At 29.0% G+C, this 23,108-nt stretch overlaps 2 protein-coding genes across 3 annotated transcripts in view; both read left to right on the top strand.

Annotated features, from left to right (window-relative positions):
- The window catches only part of LOC107446203 (uncharacterized), a 34,454-nt gene extending 25,536 nt beyond the window's left edge, over positions 1-8,918 (top strand). The window contains exon 4 of the mRNA XM_087162246.1: positions 72-8,918. Coding sequence (XP_087018372.1) covers positions 72-6,874 — 6,803 coding nt within the window. The 3' untranslated portion in view covers positions 6,875-8,918. The remainder of the gene's footprint in view (positions 1-71) is intronic.
- Positions 1-23,108, top strand: part of LOC107446204 (uncharacterized) — a 46,024-nt gene that overhangs the window by 9,040 nt on the left and 13,876 nt on the right. The window contains exons 3-4 of one of the 2 annotated variants that reach the window (XM_087161491.1): positions 18,274-18,388; positions 22,727-22,878. The gene's annotated coding sequence lies outside the window, so the exon portion shown is untranslated. Of the gene's footprint in view, positions 1-18,273; positions 18,389-19,661; positions 20,795-22,726; positions 22,879-23,108 lie in introns of those variants that run through there. The other variant, XM_087161492.1, reaches the window with a different exon arrangement.

Raw genomic sequence — 23,108 nt, 5'->3', positions numbered from 1 at the left:
GCTATTTTTTTAGGTAAACTTTGAATTCTGATCAGGAAATTTTGCTTGGACTTATTGAGGAAGGCAATAAGGCAGAAAAAAAATTCCATTGCAAGAAATTATTAAAGTTCAGAAAAAAATGACCTCTCCCCTCTGCGAAAAATTAAAAATAACTCATTTAAAATTAAGTAATAGAAATTTCATATCGACAATTCTATCAAATATAAATAACAGAAATGCTAGGCCAATTCTCCTAGATAGATGTATTTATCCTAGTGATTATCAGTTAGCAGAATTCTCATCAAGAGTTTATAAAGAAGAAGACAGTTTAAAAACATTAGAACAAGGTTGGGTTTTATTGACAACTGGAAAAAACCCAGAAGATGGTTATTTTGGAGCAGCATACTTGAATTGCGATCACCTGCAAGTTGTAATTGCGCACAAAGGTACAAATCCAAAGAGCGTGAATGATCTTTGGACTGATTATGAGGGTATATTATCGAATGAATACACATCTCAAATGAGTTCCGCAGTTTCTTTTGTCGATAATATTGCTGTGGAACTGGGAAAACTCAAAAAAGAACAATCAGTTAATTTGACTCTGTCAATTACTGGGCATTCTTTGGGAGCATGGCTTGGACAAATCACAGCTTTTTCAACTGAATACCTAACTAAAGGCGAGAGAGGCTTTTTTGTAGAAAACAAAAAAGAAGGTTTTCACGTGCATGCAGTAGTCTTTGACAGTCCTGGTTGCAAAGACATGTTGTTTAAAATGGAAAGTGACTTTCATGTGCGCTACGGCGGTAAAGCCCATTCATCTTTTTTCTTGGATGTAACAATTTACCTATCCGCACCAAATTTGGTAAATACTCTTCACTCACATCTTAATGTTGGTAATTTATATCGGGTGTTTATTGAAGATTTGCCTCAAAGAGCATCCAGTTGGGATTTTTTTCAATACACGATGGAAACTCACGATATGAACAAAATTAAAAATGCATTTACTTCCAAGGGGACATGCAATTCAAATGAAAAGATAATGAAGATCCTAGACTGGCCATTAGTAAAAAGAGGATTATGTGCAATTATTGCTGAGAAAATAATTAATATATTTAAAAATATCCCCAATGAATATGAACATTTTCATCAAACAGCTGACTGTGTCAACGATTATAATCCACCTCCTGATGATAGCGAATATTGTACTCTTCGTTACCAAGTGCAATCTGTGGAAAAAGGAAAATGTAGTGCTAATATTTTCACACAATCGGAGTTGGAATTTCTGAATATTTGTCACAGGTTAAAGCAATTTTCGATGCTTTCCGTCGCAGATCATTTATTTCTTTTGCTAGTTGAAAAATCCAAAGGAGTGATAAGTAAGGACGAAATAGAAGAAATGCTGCAAGATCTTACAATAAAAGAGGGATTAGGAAGAGGTATTATTGAGTGCAAAGCGGAAAAACAGCTACAAAAATTAATTATTTGTGTCAAAAATATTTTGCTTATTTTTCCAAATATTAACAGTGAGATAACTAAATTGAAGAATTTAGAAATTTTTAAAGAAGTATATAAAAAACAGTGCAATAATTATCTTAAATCTATTGAATATATTAAACTAAAGAAAACAACAATGGAATATACAGATTTTTTAAATAGCGTTGACTTGAAGTTTTTACAATTAATTTGTAAAGTGCATCCTGCAGTTGGAATCAAAAAACTACATAAGCTTCTAATGGAGAATAAACTTGTCTATGAAGCTAGTGAAATTTTTTTTCTAAGTCTGAAGCAAGTTTTAAATTTAGAGCAGTTTTTTGCTTTGTATGAATTTGTAAAACAATTAGATAAACATGCTTCTATGCTATTTGTTGTTGAAAATAATTGTGATCTCTGGAAAGAAGATAAGAAATTATTAATTAACAATTTTATGAAAATATTGAATATTTTAAAAGATAAACAGAAAGTTAAGTTTATTTTATTTTCTCCAGAGGAGAATGATTTAGAATATTTATTAGGAGATAATGCAGAGTTTTATTATGAAATGGACGATAACACAAATTTTAAGTTTAATGATTTAGCTGATGATTCCCAAAAAATACTTTCAAATAAGACAATTTATTTTCAAGGTGAAAGGACAACTTTAAGTACATTAATAACAGAGGAGTCAAAGCATGTAGTAGATGAAGGAACATTATCGAAACTTATCAACAAAGAAACGATAGAAATAGGTAAAAGAATCTCTGATTTAGGTGATATTGAAAACTACTACATTAATCGATTTTTCACTCAGTCTACGATAAAGAAAGATATTAAAAATGAATATAAAATGTATATAACCTATAACGATAAAATTCAAAAATCCAGCCTTAATGAAGAGCAAGATATTGTGTTGATTTCTAACGAAAGTGCAGCTTTTAAAGAACTGTGTAATGTAGATAAAAATCGAAATATTCATTGGCTGAAAGAAGTAAATAACGAATTTATTTGGCAAAAATCTCGAGGTGCTCCATCAAGATTACGTGATTATATAGATACAGAAAATGTAACTGAAATTCGTGACATAGATGGACGTATAGTAATTATAAGTGCAGTATCTGGGGCGGGAAAATCAACGGTACTGACTAAACTTGCACAAGAGATGAAAAACTTTGATTCTTCTCTGTGGGTTGTCAGAATTAACTTGAATGACTATACAGAAATATTTGCCAATAATGACTTCATTACAGACAAAGACAAAATTTTTAAATTTCTAATGGACATAGCTGGCTTAAACACACCTCTGGAGCAAGATTTGTTTAAGCATAGACTGAATGATTCAGGCAAAGTTGCTATATTATTTGATGGATTTGATGAGATCGTTCCTAGATACAAAGAGAAAGTTGTTGAACTACTAAAAGCTTTAAAACATTCAAAAGTAGAGAAACTCTGGATAACTACTCGTCCACACATGAAAAATGAGCTAGAAGATGTATTAGGTGTACTTTCATACAGTCTAAGGCTACTTTCTAGAAACGATCAGGTGATGTTCATAGAAAACTATTGGTGCAAAACTCGGGGATTTAGCATCAAAGACAACTTTGAGCGTTACGCTAACGAACTACTAGACAGAGTGCTACGGTCCATCTCCGATAAAAATAAAGAATTTACAGGAATACCATTACAAACAAAGATGCTGATTGAAGCTTTTCTAGAAAAATATAAAAACCCTTACAATCTGTCAAAAGAAAACAAATCAAATATATCGATAAAACTAGATCTGATGAACTTATATAGAGCCTTTGTTGAAAACAAGTACAAAAGGTATCTTAAAGAAAAACAGATATTGGATCTATCGAAATCAGGTCCAGAGTATGACATGTTATTTGCATCTATATTGGAAAAGTATTCTTTGTTAGCTTTGTGTACACTTTTCCATGAAGAAGATTTAAATCAGTTTCTGGTCAAAAAAGAATTGGAAAAAATAGAACAATTCAAGAACGAGATAGAAAAAGGTAAAGAAAATTCAGGTTTTATTAGTCATATTATTGATGCCAAACCAATATTCATTCACTTCAGTTTTGTTGAATATTTTGCTGCACATTTTTACTCTGAGAACATTAAAACAGAACAAGTTACAAAATTTTTTTGCCATAACGTTTATGGAAAAGAACATAACTTAACTAGCAACTTTTTCGATCAAATGGTAACTTATGATAATCATACCTGTAAGATGCATATAGCAGTTTTAAACACTGATCTAGAAGAAGTAACACAATTATTATCAAATGCAGAGAAATCAAAAGATTTCATTAATGCTGCAGATAAAGTAGGAAGAACAGCGCTGCACTTAGCTGCTGCATATGGAAATTTTGATTTGGTTAAGACTTTGTTGAATCACCAATTTAGAGTAGATGCTGAGGATCAACTACTTGGTTGGAGGCCTTTAAGATATGCTGATAAAGACGGTCATTGGGAAACTGTTGAATTACTCTTAAGAAAGGGTGCGAATGCACGTGACATGTGTGAAGCAATAAAAAGCCTTGTAATTTACGATGCTCAGAAACCAAAAGTGACTTTATTACATGAGGCGGCAGCTAAAGGTTTAGTAACGATTTTAGAGACTCTCATAGAAAGTAAAATAAATTTGATCAATGCTGTTGATGAAGATGGGTGTACTCCTCTTCATTATGCTGCAGATGAAGAAGTTGCTGGCCTTTTAATAAAACGGGGTGCCGATATTGATGCTCAAAGTATGTATGGAAACACACCTTTGCACTTTGCCGTTCAGCGCGATAAGTATGAAGTTGTCGCGCTTTTAATAAAAGAGGGTGCTGATGTAGAGGCTAAAAATTCGAAAGATGTAACACCTCTGTTTTCAGCAGGTAGCAAAAAAACTTCAGAGCACTTAATTGCAAAAGGTGCTGATATAAATGCTAAAAGTAGCAGTGGTAATACACCTCTGCATGCCGCTGTTATGAGAGGAAAATATGAGGTTGTCAAGCTTTTAATAAAAGAAGGAGCTGATATTGAAGCTAAAGATTCTTATGATGAAACACCTCTGTTCGCAACTGATAGCAAAAACATTTCAGAGCTCTTAATTACAAAAGGAGCTGATGTATGTGCTAAAGCTAGGAATGGTAATACACCTTTACACTATGCTGTTATTAAAGAAAAACATGAGCTTGTCGAGCTTTTAATTAATAAAGGTGCTGATGTTGAAGCTAAAAACTCTGATGATGAATCACCTCTGTTTTTTTCTGGTAACAAAAACATTTCGGAGCTTTTAATTGCAAAAGGCGCTGACATAAATGCTAAAAATATCAATGGTAGTACACCTCTGCACTTTGCTGTAGTGAATGGAGAAGATGAGGTTGTCGAGCTTTTAATTAAAGAAGGTGCTGATGTTGAAGCTAAAAATTTGAATGATGAAACACTTCTGTCTTTAGCTGGTAACAAAAACATTTCAGCTCTTTTAATTGCAAAAGGCGCTGATATAAATGATAAAAGAAGGAATGGTATTACACCTCTGCACGTTGCTGTTGCGAATGGAAAAGATGAGGTTGTCGAGCTTTTAATAAAAGAAGGTGCTGATGTTGAAGCTAAAGATTGTGATGATGTAACACCTCTGTTTTTCGCTAGTAACAAAAAAATTTCAGAGCTTTTAATTGCAAAAGGCGCTGACATAAATGCTAAGAATATCAATGGTAGTACACCTCTACATGCTGCTGTAGAAAATGAAAAAGATGAGGTTGTCGAGCTTTTAATAAAAGAAGGAGCTGATGTTGAAGCGAAAAATTTTGATGATTTTACACCTCTGTTTGTAGCTGGTAGCAAAAATATTTCAGAGCTTTTAATTGCAAAGGGTGCTGATGTAAATGCTAAATGTAGGAGTGGTTATACACCTCTTCATGCTGCCGTTGAGTTTGGAAAAGATGAGGTTATCGAGCTTTTAATAAAAGAAGGTGCGGATGTTGAAGCGAAAAATTCTGATGATTTTACACCTCTGTTTTTAGCTGGTAGCAAAAAAATTTCAGAGCTTTTAATTCTAAAAGGCGCTGATATAAATGCTAAAAGTAGCAGAGGTGATACACCTCTTCACACTGCTGCTCTGAAAGAAAAAGATGAGGTCGTCGAGCTTTTAATAAAAGAAGGTGCTGATGTTGAAGCTAAAAATTCGAATAATATAACACCTCTGTTTGCAGCTGGTAGTAAAGAAATTTCAGAGCTTTTAATTGCAAATGGAGCTGATGTAAATGCTAAATGTAGTAGTGGTTTTACACCTCTACATGCTGCTGTAGAGAATGGAAAAAATGAGGTTGTCGAGCTTTTAATAAAAGAAGGTGCTGATGTTGAAGCGAAAAATTCGAATGATATAACACCTCTGTTTGTAGCTGGTAGTAAAGAAATTTCAGAGCTTTTAATTGCAAAGGGTGCTGATATAAATGCTAAAAATAGCTATGGTTATTCACCTCTGCACTACGCTGTTATTAATGAAAAAGATGAAGTAGTCGAGATTTTAATAAGAGAAGGTGCTGAAGTTGAAGCTAAAAATTTGGATGATGTAACACCTCTGTTTTTTGCTGGTAGCAAAAACATTTCAGAACTTTTAATTGCAAAGGGTGCTGATGTAAATGCTAAATGTAGGAGTGGCTATACACCTCTACATGCTGCTGTTGAGAATGGAAAAGATGAGGTTGTCGAGCTTTTAATAAAAGAAGGTGCCGATGTTGAAGCGAAAAATTCTGATGATTTTACACCTCTATTTGTAGCTGCTAGCAAAACAATTTCAGTGCTCTTAATTGCAAAGGGTGCTGATATAAATGCTAAAAATAGCTATGGTTATTCACCTCTGCACTACGCTGTTATTAATGAAAAAGATGAAGTAGTCGAGCTTTTAATAAGAGAAGGTGCTGAAGTTGAAGCTAAAAATTTGGATGATGTAACACCTCTGTTTTTTGCTGGTAGCAAAAAAATTTCAGAGCTTTTAATTGCAAAAGGAGCTGATATAAATGCTAAAAATAGCGATGGTTATACACCTCTGCACATTGCTGTTGAGCAGGAAAAGTATGAGGTTGTCGAGCTTTTAATTAAAGAAGGTGCTGATATTGAAGCTAAAGATTCTGATGATGAAACACCTCTGTTTGCAGCTGATAGCAAAACCATTTGTGAGTTCTTAATTGCAAAAGGAGCTGATATAAATGCTAAAAATAGCGATGGTTATACACCTCTGCACAAAGCTGTTATGAACAATAACGTGGAGGTTGTTGAGCTTTTAATAAAGGAAGGTGCTAATGTCAGTGCTAAAGATAACCTTGGTAGAGCACCTCTATTTTATGCTAATAGTAAAACGGTCCTGGAGTTCTTAATTGCAAATGGTGCCGATAAAGTTACGGGTATGCAGCTCTTAATTGGGCTCTAATGAAGAAAACGCATGAAATTGTGTTGCCATCTATAAGAAAAGGCGTTCAAGTTGAAGATCGAAATAGCTAGAATGATACAAGAAAGCAAATATCTGCTCAATATGGTTCCCAGGAGAGAATTGTTTAATACTTCATAAGAACATATTCCTCTTAAATTACTTATACAGTTGTGAGGGCCAGAAACGAATGCGTTTAGGCTATTACTCGTGGAGTTGACGTGGGAATTAACTTTTCTACATCCTTTATCAGTCTTTATTTTTATAGATTTAAGCGGGTTTTGCCAATATTAAAAATTACATCTTCTGCACAATTATAGATACGATTCTTCATTTTCTATTTCATATGACTTTTGAATAAACAAATGATTGAATTAGAACTAATTAAAGACATGTTGGCAAATTCCTTATTACAGTGCCTTATGAAATAAGAAAGAAAACTGCTATGCCTTTAATATCTCAAAGTTTTAATGTTGAGTGTTTAATTAACTTCAACCATTCTACTCAAACTTTGCTGTCACTAAAGGTTTTAAAAAGCTGTTTATATTTTTTACAATTTTGTTAAACTAATGAAATTGTTTTTGTTACCATTAAATACTTAGATCAAAACACCTCTTTGCACTATACAACTACTATTAGGAATAAAAACATTTTGGATCATGTCTTATATTATTTTGTAATAATGTAATAGACCGAACCTTAACTACAAATTTAGTAAACAAGCTATGCAATGCAGGTTAAAGGATATCTATACTCCTACGTTTATTTTTGGTATCTTCTTAAACTGCGTGAATTTCTTCAGAGTCTAAGTGCTGCTAACTGACCTACAAGTGAATAACTACATTCATTATTTTTTTCAAACTCTTTTCCTTAATGATTGGATTTCTTTCACGTTGTAGAAGACACATATTAGCATTGAAGTACGACATTTTAAAAGAAAAGTTATGTAGTACGAATAAATGCTTAATTTAGATAAACTGATTAAAATAATCATCAGTAAAACGCTTAATTTTAATATCATTTAATTGCAGAATTGCGTCAGATGTTGAGGATGAATAATGTCTCAAATTCAATTTTTTCTAATCATTAAAGTAAAAATCATACATCTAAGCACATTAAATTATTTGCAATTCTTCTCTACTTGAAGCAATAAAAAGTTGCTTTTTTTTAAATTCTAAATTAATAGTAGCAACAACAAACTCTATAGTAGCAATCGAACTTAATAGTAGCAGCATTTTTTTTCTTTCAGTTTTGAACGTGAGGAAAAATACATTTTTTTTTACATATTTAGTTTTGAGATTGTGTATTTTATCTCTTCCTCATGAAATTGTTGACATTAAACACCGTGTGAAGTAAAGTACAATTCTTCTGTACAATAGGGAAGTGATAGAATGACTGACAAAGTCGATTTGAACACTATTTCTTCTTCTTTTTCTATTACCGTACTTAAATCATTGATTTAATAAAAAAAGGGATGTCCAACACAACCTTTCTTGCACATAAATGTGATTTTAATAACGCAGAAAAGGTTTTTATAGTCAACTGACAAGTAAATTTGATCTCCACTTATGCTTATTTAAAAAAAAATTCAGGGTGTTGAAGAATAACCACCATTACTATATGGTTTTGAATCTATTGAAAAAATTAAATAAAGAATATACACATTTATACATTAAACTAAATAATAATTATGAGATGAAAAAATGAACACAAAATCGAAAGCGTATAAGTAACTATGGAGAAGGCGGAATTACAATTTTACAATCATCTAATTACATCTGCATTTTACATCTAATTACATTTTACATCTAATTACAATGTAACGCTTTAAAGTTTTAGCATTTGATTCACTTTTGACTACTTTTTTGAGTCACTTTCGACTTTCGCAATGTAACAATGCTCTACGAATTAAACATTTTTTGCGCATTAAATTGTGAATATTGTTTGATGTCAGTAAAACAAAAAGCACTGGAAAAAAAATTTCTGTAATAAATGAATACTATAAAAAGTTTTAAATTGAAGAAAAGAACTTTGAAAAAAAACAAAATATGAAACGTACAGAATGAAAATATGAGTATCAAATGAACAATAATAGATTAACTTGATCTTAAAAATTAAATAGAAAAATGTGCTTGATATTTTAATTTATTTCGTTTTACATAGCGCAGAGTAACTATTAATTATTAATACGTTATTTTAAAAGAAAATTGTGTAATCTTTTAATGATATGAAACATTGGCCCTAACTTTCTAAAAAACATTATTTTACTCGACTGTTTCTTTGCTTCAAGGATTGGTTCAAGACTTCAAGGATAATTTGAAAAACTGTGATAATTACGTTATATAATAATTTAATTAGCAAAGCAAAATTGCGTTTATCACATTTTTCAAAGTATCAATTCTTTTAATCTCCTTAAATGTTAGAAAAATTTTGAAATTGTGTTTTATTTTTAAGTGATAATTGTCTTTACAAAATCCCTTTCGCGTAATTTAAAATGATTCAACTCTAGTAATTTGACTCTGCAACAAATTTCAATTAAGAAAACTGATTAACACATCAGCACTCAATTGAAAGTACTCAGATTTTAAGCATTCATATTGAAAACATTCATATTAAAAAAAAAAAAAAAATTATGGAGTTTGTTCCAGATAATGATGATGTGCTCAAATTCATATCCTTTTACATTGGAACGAAGAGCTAAACAATAGATTCTGTGGTTTCATGTTGTTATTCATTCATGTTAATACATTATTCATGATGTTATTGTTCATGTATGATGTTATTATTTGTGAATAATGTTATTATTTGTAAATAATGTTATTATTAGTAAATAATATTATTATTTATGTATAATGTTATATTATTTATGTATAATTTTATATTATTTAGGTATAATGTTATTACTCATGTTGTTTATTCATGTTTTTATTAAATACGATCTTGTTGCTATTATGCGGGGGGGGGGGTTTAGTGTTTCCAAGCTTCAAAAAAAAGTTCAAAAATAAGTTTTTAACAACACAAGGTTTTAACGGAATACAAATTCTGTTAAGATAAAAGTACAAAAAAACAGTGTAAAATGACCATTCCCGATTCATTACTGTAGTGGTCATATTAGATACTTGGTTAAATTGTAGAGAAAGATGAGCTATTGTTTTTCGTTTGTTTTTTGTTTCTTTTTTAAATAAAACTTTATACATTATTTCATTCTTGTATTAAATATAATTCATATTATATATAAAAAATAAAGATGTATATAAATATGATAATCAATTTTTTAACATGGCTTTATTGTTTTATTCAGCAATTATCTAGAATGTATTCAATTTTTTACATAAATGCGATATTAAACTGATTAATTTAAAACCGAGATATGCACGCTTTTTTGTTATACCTACCATTGAAGGAGTGAATCGAAACTAACGCCATTAAATTAAAGTTTAGACATATGAAGGTTTTAGTGGAAGAACCATGTACGTGACATTTTCAGAGTCGCTATAATCAAGGCAAGAAGAAAAAATGAAATATCCGATTTATTTTATTATCTATTTTTTTGCCAGCGAGGCTTTTAATTATTTGTTTTATTTCATTTACCTATACTAATTTGAAGAGTAAAATCATCTTAGCATACTCAAAACTTATGTGGATTAGTAGCGTTAAAATTAAAGGGCAAGCAAAAACAATTCTGACACATTAAACATTAAACATATTCAAGTTACCACTTGTTATAATATTTTTATAAATTAATTAATATCCTCAAAAATGTCATTTATCTACTTCTACACTGTAAAAAATTCCGAATTACGTTACGGAAAAAATACCCGCAGTTAATATGTCGGTACAGTTTACAGTAAAATTCCTTTTAAACGAAATTTACTGCACAAAAAATCTGATGTACTGTAATTTTTACAGCGGTAATAACCGCAAATTCACTGAATCACTCTAAATAAAAAAATATAATAGTAAAAATTACGCTATCATATTTTAGGGTAAAAATGGATTTTGCAGATAATGCACATAAAGTGCCGAAATTTGACCCAGAATGTTTTACAGTGTACCACTAAACTCCTAATAGATAAGACATTACGACCTAGTTTGATAAGATATTACAGTACGATTTGAGCAGGAATCCTGCGCGTTGTATGTGTAAAGACATGCAAAATTCTACTATGTCTAACTATTGAAACAAAATCAACGAATTATGTGTTTTGTTATGAATTCAGTTGTCTAGTGTTTCCGAAATGATTTAAAAACTATTCTTTTAATATGAAAGAAAAATTTACTCAGATTAAATTGAATGAAATTAATCATTAACCAAACATAAATTTGTTCATAATATTTTTCTTCGGACATTTTGTAATACTAATCTTTCTGAATCTATATTAAGTGTTTGGATTGATTTGCATTTTGAGTTGATTCACTAATGGTACTTCATTGTATCCAGAATTTAAATTTAAAAAAAATTCCTTTTTCACTTCTCTTTTTAATGCGAGTACGTCAGCGGAGAATAAAAAACATTATATTTCGTGTTTAGGCACCGAGAACGGTTCTCGTTTATAGAACCGAAACTATAGTAAGTCCATTTATATTCCTTGGTTTGTGCTTTGGCTCGCTTTATTGTTACGTTGCATAAGGAATACTCTATACTGTAATCAATCAGAGATGAAATTATGATATAAAGTTCTGTCACTTTAGTGCATAAACAATTAAAACTGAGGAAAAATATTTTATTTGAGGAAAAAATGCTTTTTGTTTAATTATTTGTTTTAATTAAAAAAAATTTAAACTTTCTGTAAAATTTAAAATAAGTTACTTAAGTAAGTCAAGATAAATTGCTGAAAGATTTCTTTTGGAATTTTTTTTTTTAAAAAAAGGTTAATTTGCATGGTAAGCAAATCCAAAAAATAAATTTATCTCTTAAAAGAAAATATTTTCAGAAAAAATAATAATGTGGTGGTGATGAGGACAAATGTAATTGATAAGGTCCTCCGTGTTTTTGCGCAATTTGTACATCTCCTGTGATTTTGAAATACTTATATTAGTAGATTATTTAAGGATTATAAAACAAAATAAACTTATGAAATTGTATAATTTCATTTTAAAATTCCTGAGTTAAATATCTCTATGGTTACAAACTGTCAGTTATCTGTTTCGTTCTCGTTATCAGCCTATAATTTTTTTTTCTTTTTATCTTATCGAACCTTTAGCGTTCCATTCCATCATTGCTTGCTTGATTGTCAACACCAATTAGAAAAAATATCTTACCTAAGCTTAAAATTGCCTCACATACTATTTTAAATCTTATACTCTGCTCACATCTTACAGACAAAGATCTAATTTAACATTGACCAGGTATAAAAATTAAATTTTGTATTTCATTATATTCATTATTTTTTCAATAATACTTTATTAAGAAGAACATTATAGATATTTTAAATCGAAAAATTGAGATGAATAAAAATTAAAGTTTCATTTCATTATGTAGAAATGTGTAGTTATGCATAGGAACATCATATACATTTGAAATTTCTCATTAAAGTATAAAAATGAACAAAAGGTTATTTAAAATTTTGTCAGTCTTTGTTATGACCAATCGTTTAAGAATATTTGTATATAATTAATATATATTTTTCTTATGTGGCGCTCTATGTGGTATTTCAGTATCTATTGGAAAACAATAGAGTAATCATTGATTAAGTTTAGTTGTCTTGAGTTATAATTTAAGTAGTGTTGAGTAGTTAGTAATACGTTAAGGATTTATTTGCAATAATTTTGTATTTTTATGGAAATGAAATCTTAGTTACGAAATAATTATTAAAATTTATCTTTCATCCAATCTAACACAGCAGTAGATATTTAAACCATAAACGGTGCTGCATACTGTTATACAAAATAAAGGGGGAAAAAAAAGAAAATTTTCATATTTTGTAATCTGACAAACTTGATACGTAAATTTTTTGAATCGTTTTTGAAAGATGCCAATAAGTTAATTTGAATTCACTATTCGCTTTAGATGTTACATTTTGTGTTTTATTCTGAACTTTTCGTGAATTTTTATTCTCTATTTTTTGCTTGCTATGTTTTATTTTGCATTTACTTAATTTCTTCTATTTTCGTTTCAATAAAGAAAAAAAATATTTATCATCATCAAGATCTTATTATTAACATTTCTTTTACAAATTTACATTTCAAAATTCTTTGTATTGAAATTCTAAAAGCCAAAATGAGTGAAATTTCACCGAATAAAAGGAAAAACTTGGATAACTTAAATTTTATTATTAGCCTGCAAAACCCTTTTTTGATCTGTTTCAACTTAATAAATAATTGCAAATTTTAGGAAAATTTTAATCAAAAAATTTTAACATACATAAAAACTATAAATATAATAAAACTAATACGAAAAAGCATGAAACCTAAAAAAGAAAATTATTGTAATAACAATTAAGTCTTAAGTCGATACAACTAAGAATGAATTCAATAAATAAATAAAATTATTCCTTAGTGAAGTTATTTGAATATCTATCTATCTATCCTTCTATCTATATATATATATATATATATATATATATATATATATATATATATATATATATATATATATATATATATATATATATATATATATATATATATATATATATATATATATATATATATATATATATATATATATATATATATATATATATATATATATATATATATATATATATATATATATATATATATATATATATATATATATATATATATATATATATATATAATATATAACTAATTTTAATAAGAATATAATTTTCAAGATTAAACTATTTTATTAAATAATATTTACCCCGTGGAATTAATCTTGCTTCGTAATTATGGTGATAATATTAATTTCAATTTTTTGGATTTGGGTAATGTAAAAGAAGAAAATATCTGCTTTGTTGATTTATAGGATAAAAGAAATGATTTTAATTTTAATGTAAATAAACAAATTACTTGGAATTCTAATGTTTTCAGGAACACCTATTCAAGTAACACTCTTAATGAAATGAATAGAATTGAAAGAATGTGTAGTCATATTTATTTATCCAAAAATCATATAGATAAACTCCTTCAAAATTTGATAAAAAAAACAATGGATGCCCAACTAAAGTAATAAAATTCTATATAAAATCATTGAGTTAATTGTTTATTACTGTGGATATATATTTACTATAAAAAATTTCTTCCGGGCAAATCCGTGGCTAAAATTATGTGCAAAACAAGCAATTCATGTTTCGTTCTCTTTTCTATTTTATTTTTTTGTTTCTTAATTGAAATTCTAATTTTCTAAAATTATTAACTGTCAACTTTTTTAAATTATCCAGAATAATATTACCTGCGCACATCCATTTTCGCGCCCATCCTTGATAACTAACAAATCAAACGCACTTTGATACAAAACTCCTCTATTAACGATTTTAGCTCAATTTGCGCTTTTGTTTTCATATTTTGCAATCTGGCAATCTTGTTAGGAAAATATTTTAAATTATTCTTGAATAATTTCTCGCTCATGTAAGTTCATTTGAATTCGCTACTGGATTTATAGATTTCATTTCATATTTATTCTGTCTTTTCTTTATATTTTATTTTCTGTTTTCATTGATATTTTTACTTATTGTGTTTTATTTGTTGTAATTTTTTTACAAATTTTTTTAAGTGCTGCTCACACTATTGTATTGATATAATTTGCTTCGGCCATATTGATACAATAGTAGAAAGTACTCTTTTTTTGCGGAATTTTTTTCCCTGTCTTTTGTAATTTTTATTATTTTTTTCTTTTTTTCCCTTTTTTCATCGTTCTGTAATTTTCCATGTTTTTTCTACATTTTGAACTATTATCTATACACACATATATATGTATATATATATATATATATATATATATATATATGCATGATAGATAGATATGTGTGTGTGCGTGTGTTACTACATAAGAACCATTTGTCCTAGCATACTGAAACTTAAACAGTGGAGGCAATTTCACAATGCTAGCCCCCTATCCAATCAATCAAACAATTTAATAAGTCAGTAGGGGGAGATATTTTAATTTTTTGTTCTCATTGGTTTCATAAATTAACCAGTAAACAATTCTGTTTTTCAAATATTTCAAAGATAAAACCCTTAGTGATAACTGTCTGGAAGCTCTATTAAATTAAAACGAATTGCTAATTTTCTTAATATTTAATTATTTTTTTAAAAAAAACGATGAGAGTATGTAATTCAGCCAGAGGCAGAACTATATGCTTAAGAGAAATAAATCAAACAATTTTCGTAATTTTGAGATTGTGAATGATGTTACTTGTTTGCAATATTCCTATCGGAGGATACGTATTCCCATCCCAATAGAAGCCTATTTCATATTGGCTGTTATCTAACTGATTGGTCATTAATAGTATATAACTTATAGCATATAACTTTAATGAAATATTTTGGCGTAAGACGTTTATATTCTGTAGAAAACAACAGGAATTCTTAAAATAACTCGGATAAATCTATGTAGTTGATTAAGAAAAGAATTCAAAATTTAATGCAAACAATTAAAATAAAAAATAATAAAAATCAACATCCTAATGGAAAAAATGCGCCAAGCAGCAGAGAAACCAAGAGGAATAAAACAAATAAGACGAAGAAAAATTGGTAAAAAATGAAAAAATATGACAATCAAGGCTGACGTCATATAGCCAGCCTTGAATTGTCATAAAAATGCAGGACTTTTTCTATTGCGAAAGCAAGGACAAATGTCAAAGATGCTTTTTCTGTACCCCAAAAGTCCTGTCCCGGTCCAGAAAAATACAAGAATAAATAGTAAAAAATGTAATAAAATGCAATTTAAATTACAGAAGCATATAACCGTAGAATAAAAAAATTATAAATGGAAAGTAGGAAAGAAAACTTACTAGTCAAATGCAAAATAAAATATGTTTTAAATACGAAAGGTTATACATTCATTAGAATAAAACCGGGTAATTACAAAAGGAAAGACAGAAACTTACTTTGTATAACAAGAATCACAATTACTGAAAATTCACATACGACTACCAAAACATAAGTGCAATAGACAGTAAATGAAAACAACTCCCCCAAAAGTGCGCGGTTAAAAATAAAGACAGCAGTAAAGAAAGTAGTAACGTCATAAAACGAAAAAACTTGAAAGTGAAGAATTTGGAAAATGGAGTTTTAACCGTTGAAAAAAAATATTAATAATTCTTAATCATATTCTTAATATTAAAATCAATATTGCAAAAATTAAAAGGAAAACCATTATTTTCTAAATTTTTTAGAAAGTTATTAATAGCATCTTGAAAACTTGAAACATTATTACAGATTTTTTTAATTCTAAACAATTGAGAAAAAAATTAAATTTTTGAAAATTTCACTGCATGACGTCAGCCTTGATTGCCATATTTTTTCATTTTTTACTAATTTTTCTTCGTCTCATCTATGCAGTTTATGTTATTAATGGTTTCAAGAAACCAAGAAAATGACAACACAAAAGCCTACTCACCATGAACAATTTTTTGAAATAGATTTTGAAACAGAAAATTGGTTCTTTATTCATGCAAAAAACATGTTCATATAGGAGGGTATCCAATCAATCTATTAACAGAAGATATTGATTGCTGGCTCTATCTATTTTGGTTATAAACCACTAAATAAAAGTAGCCAGGAAAATGACAGATTTTCTTGGGACAAACAAATTATTGACAGAAAAAATTTATTGAAACGAAGTTTTTGTAAATAATACCCTCTGCGTATATTTTAGAAATGCTTACACTGGTTGAGATAAAAAAAATTAGATATTGAAAAATTTATAGGAAGTATTGAAGCTAGTTATTATTGAAGACATTGTTTGGGACATGCCAGGAAAATGACATTTTGAAGTTCTATAAAATTTTTTAACTATACAAAACAGTTAATGCTAGTGCAAAGTCATTTTAAAATGCTAAGAGCAATGTTATTTATAATTTTTTTTTTGAAAAAAAGTTCTTTTAGTATTATAGTATTAGATCTTGGAGCAAGGGACAGTGAATTGTCATATTTCGTGAGAATCACCCATATATGTCCGGTAAGACCAGTCATCAATATCAATAACATGTGAGGGCTATGTCATCAGATTAGTATTCCTATATATATCTGTACTTATTATTTTATATGAAAGCTTTCAATACGAGTTTCTATGATACAAAATAATTTAAAATCAACAGTAGGTGGACTGAAAAACAGAAATAAAACTACTACTGCACAAAAGAGCGAAATAAATGGAGAAAACTGAAGTGGCTATCATGAGCGATGATCAATGGCATCATTTTTGTAACGAATAACGCGAACTATATTTCATCTTATTTTGATATGCTGAACTTCTGAAATGTGCTTCGCTTAATCTAGGGAATCGGAATCATGCAATCACAAGGAAGCTGGTAATCACAGAGAAGGGTAACAGATAATAATAATTAAATTAAATGGCAGATGGAGTTATTTGAACTAGTAATTGTGTCAGTTAAAATTTATGAGTATTCGTGTGTTTTTTTTTTTTCAGTTGAGTTCATGATCTAGTAGTGTTGATATGTACAGATTTAGTTACTTTAATTTTTCTCCATTCGAGGAACGGGCATTCAGCTAGTTATGTAAATTTATTAATGTATTTTAAAATTTGATGAAACATGATATTTGAAACCATGATATTTCACTTTATATTAAAAAATCGTAAATGAAGCTGCCACTGTTACAGCTGTTATGGGTATTAATCTTTGCATTACGTTTTGTTTTACTTCGCAAAAACTATAAAACTTAGATGCATAAGCTTATGCAGGAAATAAAATAAAATAAACGAAAATCAACAAAATGCAGTTAATTCAACTATTAACAACTGATAAAGTAAGTTTTTAATAATTTAAAATGAAGAAAGTATCCTGCAAATTTTAACAAATTCATAAATGCCAAGTATCTAACTCATTAAAAAACCGGAGAAAGCTTGGAAAAAAACAGAGTTTTCAGTTCTGTAACCTGCGTATTGGACACCACAGTACGAAAATCAAAGTTTTCCGTCTTTTTATGGGAATTCTTACGAAATAATTGGTTTTGTAAGAAACAGGTTTAGAAATTGTCAATTTATACCTTCTTCCACACCACTCTTCATTTAAGATGCAACACTTGAATTTATGGATTAATAAAATATTTATAATCAGTTCAACCAATGTTGATTACAAATGAATATCATTTTCATTTTTCACCTTTGCAAAGTCATGACGTAAAAAACCCCATTATTGCAATCAAACTGTCAGTTATCTGTTGTTTTCTATTTATTATCAGTCTTTGAAATGGGTCATTCTTTTACCTAATCGAATATTTAGCATTTCATTTCATATTTTTCATATTAGATCTCAATGCAAAGTGAAAGTGCTTCTTTGCCTAACCTGACAAATGCATCAGGTCTTGTTTTAACTATCCGTCAGCCATGGCATAATGAATTAAGTCTACATCATATTATTCCAGGTAAAAATTAAGTTTACTAACTCCTTATTCTAAGAGTTAAGCTTCACTCAATAAACAAGGAGTACTTACTTTTTTTACTACTATATAACTACTTTTTTTACTTCAACTATATACTATTTTTATAAATTGTTTTTTTTTTCATGTCCCTTACTCCTGTCTTAAAATCTTTCAAAATCTTACAGTAAAAGAAAATTATTATTCAAATTTAAGATTGTTTGAACTTTGTTTTTGTTTTACGGTGTCGTCAATGGAAGCTATTACTGTGTTTAAGATAGACAGATAGTGTCTGCCGTTACAAAATGGCGTGAAACTATCTGTGATTTCGCAACAACTTATAATGTCAAAAGAAGTGCAACAAGGATATATAAAGCGTACTTAACCGTTAGTTTTTTGCATAAATTTAATATTCAAAATCCAATATTTTGAATTTCAGTGAAAAAAGTCATTATTGTAGTCCAATAGATTGGTTTTACAGTTGTAAGGATTTTCCTTTTTAAATATTTTTTGTTAATTTTGAATGAGAGTTACTAAAAAAGTGAATATTTTGGATATTTAGTGCAGTTTTCTATTTGAAGTAATATGTGTCACTTTGGGCAATGTTATGCCCCCTACTTGCTTCGCTCACCGACACTCACTCTTACTTCTCAATCATTCTGCCTTCTTAAGTAAGATCGTTAAGCATATTGTCGAGTTAAAAGTATTATGTATTATTCTACTTTTTAAAAATATTTGCCTTATTTTATTAATAATACTCTTACGTAAGTGAAAGTTTTCGGATTAATTAATAATTTGGATTAATTATTAAAAAACAATTTTAATTTATTCTTAAATTCTCTAGTTAATTATGGAAAAATGCTACATTAAAATCCTTTAATACTGAAGGTGCTTTTAATGCTACATAAAAATGCATTAATACTGAAGGTGCTTTTATAAAAAGCTTTGCTGTTGTTATTGTGTGTAAAAAAAGTACTATTTTTGAATAACGTGTATTTTAGAAGAAAAAAAACTATTAATCCTATTATCTGAAATTTTATGTTTTTCAAATTTTTCCATTTTTTTCTAAGAATTTTTATGAGAAATTTCAATGCAAAGTAATAAACATACATTAGTCATCTCAAATAGGTACTTTAAGAACATAAAGGCACTTCCAACTTATAAACTTTTTGCTCGATTGATTCGCTTATAATCTCATTCAATTCAAAGTGAAAAATTCAATGAAAATAATTCTTCACTTGTTTAGATATCAATATCATATGTGTAAATTAGTGCAATTAAAAATTTTTACTTTTCATATATAAAAAACTTTTATAAATTCTAAACTTTTAGTCCGATCACTTCGGTGTGAGAAAATACATCAGCGTGACAATTAACTACAAAAAAATACAACAGAAGCAAATTTTTCTGTCTAGGATAATTTCAATTCTCCCCATCATATCACCCCCACTTAACTCGAAAAAAGGAAAAGTTTACAGAGAGGAGCTTTCAGATACCATTTATAATAACATAATAAAGCTTTTTAAATATTTATTTAATACTCATCACAAAACATCAAATAAAGAAAATAAAATTATCCCATGCGCAAATCGAACACCAATTGTCTCATTCTTGGATGTGTAGTCCCTATTTCTTGGCAGATGGGACATTAACAAAGAGGCGATTTAACTAGTATATAAACATAAAATAATGATTAGTGTCGTGATTTATTCACTTCGCAAAAAGTATTGTCACTTGTTAATTGCCTGTTTCTCTAAAAAAAATTTACAAAATTGCAAAAAAATATAATTAAAATAAAATTAAAAGCAGGGTTTTAATAATCTAAAATGAAGAACGTATCCTGTAAATTTTAATAAATTCATAAATGTCAAATATCTAACTCATTGAAAAACAGTTGTCAGAAGCGTTTTTTGCTGCTTAACCTGCTTATTTCAAACCACAGAAAACAAATCAAGGATCTATTGCTTTTCAATTTAAATTGTGATAAGATAATTGATTTTGTAGGAAATTGGCTTAGAAATTGTCACTTTGTACGTTCTTCCCCACCAGTCTTCATTTAAGACTTAACACTTAAATGAGCAGATTAATGAAATATTTATAATCAGTTCAACCAATGTTGATTACAAAAGAATGTCATTTTTATTTTTTACCTTTGCAAAGGTTTGACGTAAATAACCACATCAATGCAATAAAACTGTCTGTTATCTGTTGTTTTCCATTCATTATCAGTCCATGAAATATATCATTCTTTTACCTAATCCAACATTTAGCATTACACTTCATATTTTTCTTATTGGATCTCAATGCATAGTGAAAGTGCTTCTTTGTCTAATTTGAAAAATGCATCATGTCTTGTTCTTACTGTTCATCAGCCATGTCATAATGAAATAAATCTGCATCGTATTATTCCAGGTAAAAATTAAGTTTTCTATAAATTGCCAAAACCTTATTCTAAAAGTTGCGCTTCGTTCAATAAACTCAGAGGCTAAATCACATTTTTTTTTCATATTCCTTACTCTTTTTTTAAAATCTTTCAAATCCTTTATGCAAAAGAAAACTATTATACATATTTAAGATTATTTGAACTTTGTTTTTATTTAATGGTGTCATCAATGATAACTATTACTTTGCTTAAGATAGACAGATAGTGTCTGCCGTTGCAAAATGGCGTGGAACTATCTGTGATTTCGAAACAATTTAAAATGTCAAAAGAAGTGTAATAAGAATGTATGAAGTATTGGTTGGTTGGTTCTAACGCCACTTGCCACACAGGGAAGTCTGCTTGGTGAAACCGCACAGATTTAAGGCAGAGTGTGCTATTCTTGTTTTTCAGTGGCGCCATCTATGGCCATGAATTCGACTTCTGGCACATCATATGTCACACCTGTTCATACGGACCCATTCATACATCCATTCACTCATCCACAGATCGTAATTTTGACCTGGATCAGAGAACGATCTATCTCCAATCCAGTACTCCCAGAGGTATTGATTTGTTACGGGAACATGGAAGACTTTGGTACTCGACAGAATTTTAACGTGCATCACTCACCAACTACAAGAGGAGTCTTTGGCCGGTGGTGTTCGAACCCACGAACACTCGGACATGGGCCCAGAGCCCTACCGAAAAGGCTATCCCGGCCTTGTATAAAGTGCATTTAAACGTTACTGTTTTTACATAAATTTAATATCCAAAATAATCTAATTGCATGAATTTCAATGAAAAAATCATTGTTGTTGTCCAGTAGATTGGTTATACAGTTGAAAGGATTTTTCTTTTCAAATGTCTTTTTTTGTCAATTTTGAATGATATCTATTAAAGAAGTGACTATTTTTGATATTTTGTGCATGCCGTTTTCTATTTGATGCTATATATGCCACTTTGGGCAATGTTATGTCAGCTACTCGCTTCGCTCACCGACACTCACTCTTACTTCTCAATCATTTTGGCTTCTTAAGCAGGACTGTTAAGCAGATTGTCCCTTTAAAAGTATTATGTATTATTCTTTTGTTTAAAGATATTTGCCTTATTTCATTAATAATATTCTTATTTAAGCCAAAGTTTCCAGACTAATTAATAATATGGATTAATTACTGAAAAACTATTTATACTTATTTCTTAATAAGTCAAAAAATTATGGAAAGAAAGGGTGTTATATAATATTACTGAAGGAACTTTAAAAAAAAAAGCTTTGTTGTGGTTATTATTAAAATTTTCACCTGAAATTGTACCTTTTCATGCTCAAAGCAAAGTAAAAGACATACATAAGTCATGTCAAATATAGTACTGTAATTACATAAAGGCACTTTCAATTTTAAACTATTTTTTCGATTGATTCGTGTAAAGTCTTTTTCAATTCAACGTGAAAAAATATATCGAAAGCAATGCTTCTCTTGTTTTTATCAGTATCAAATTCGTAAATATGCAGTATTACAAATTTTTATTTATTGTATATAAATATCCTTTATATCTTCTAAAATAGTAGTCCGATCGGTAGTAGTTTTACTGTCTAGGAGAATTTCAATTCTCTCCCTCTTATCACCCCCACTTAACTCAAAAAAGGGTAAAGTTTACAGAGAGGATTTTTCAGATATCATTTATAATAACATAATAAAGTTTTTAAAATATTTATTTAATACTCATCTCAAAGAGACAGATTAAAAAAATTAAAGTTATCCCATGTGCAAATTGAACACCAATTGTCGTATAGTTAGATGTGTAGTCCCTATTACTTGGCAGCTGCGCCATTAAAAAAGAGAAAATATAACTAGTGTATAAATTGTCATACTAAATGTTTCAAATACTTTTTTCTCGAAATTCACTGGCATCTTCTTCTTTCGAAGCACTACAGCCTGTTATATAGCAAGGCCTTCCAGTGAAAATTCCGCCATCTGATCTCATCTGCAGATATTATAACAGGAAAATCTTGCTCCACTAATTCAAGCCATCAAACTGGTGATCTTCCTCGTTTTCTGACTCCATGAGTTAAATACAAGTGAGTATTTATACTAGATTTGTATTATCATATTGGATCTAATGCATTTTATTACTTTAACAAAATCAGTTTACTCGAACTTTTGGAAAAATTAAACAAGGATTTCCAACTATTATTTTCATAGACGCTAGAAATATTTTCTTAAGAGTTCCCGTTAGAAGATCGATAAATTATTTTCATGTAATGTGGTAATTGACCAGTATTCACTCCCCTGACTGATTAGTGCGCTT

Source organism: Parasteatoda tepidariorum, chromosome 4 (assembly GCF_982258835.1).
Source record: "Parasteatoda tepidariorum strain Cologne lab strain chromosome 4, Ptep-v5.0, whole genome shotgun sequence".
In the NCBI taxonomy this organism is placed as follows: Eukaryota; Metazoa; Arthropoda; class Arachnida; order Araneae; family Theridiidae; genus Parasteatoda; species Parasteatoda tepidariorum.
Note: the sequence above shows the minus strand (reverse complement) of the source record. Positions and strands in the feature narration are given on the sequence as shown.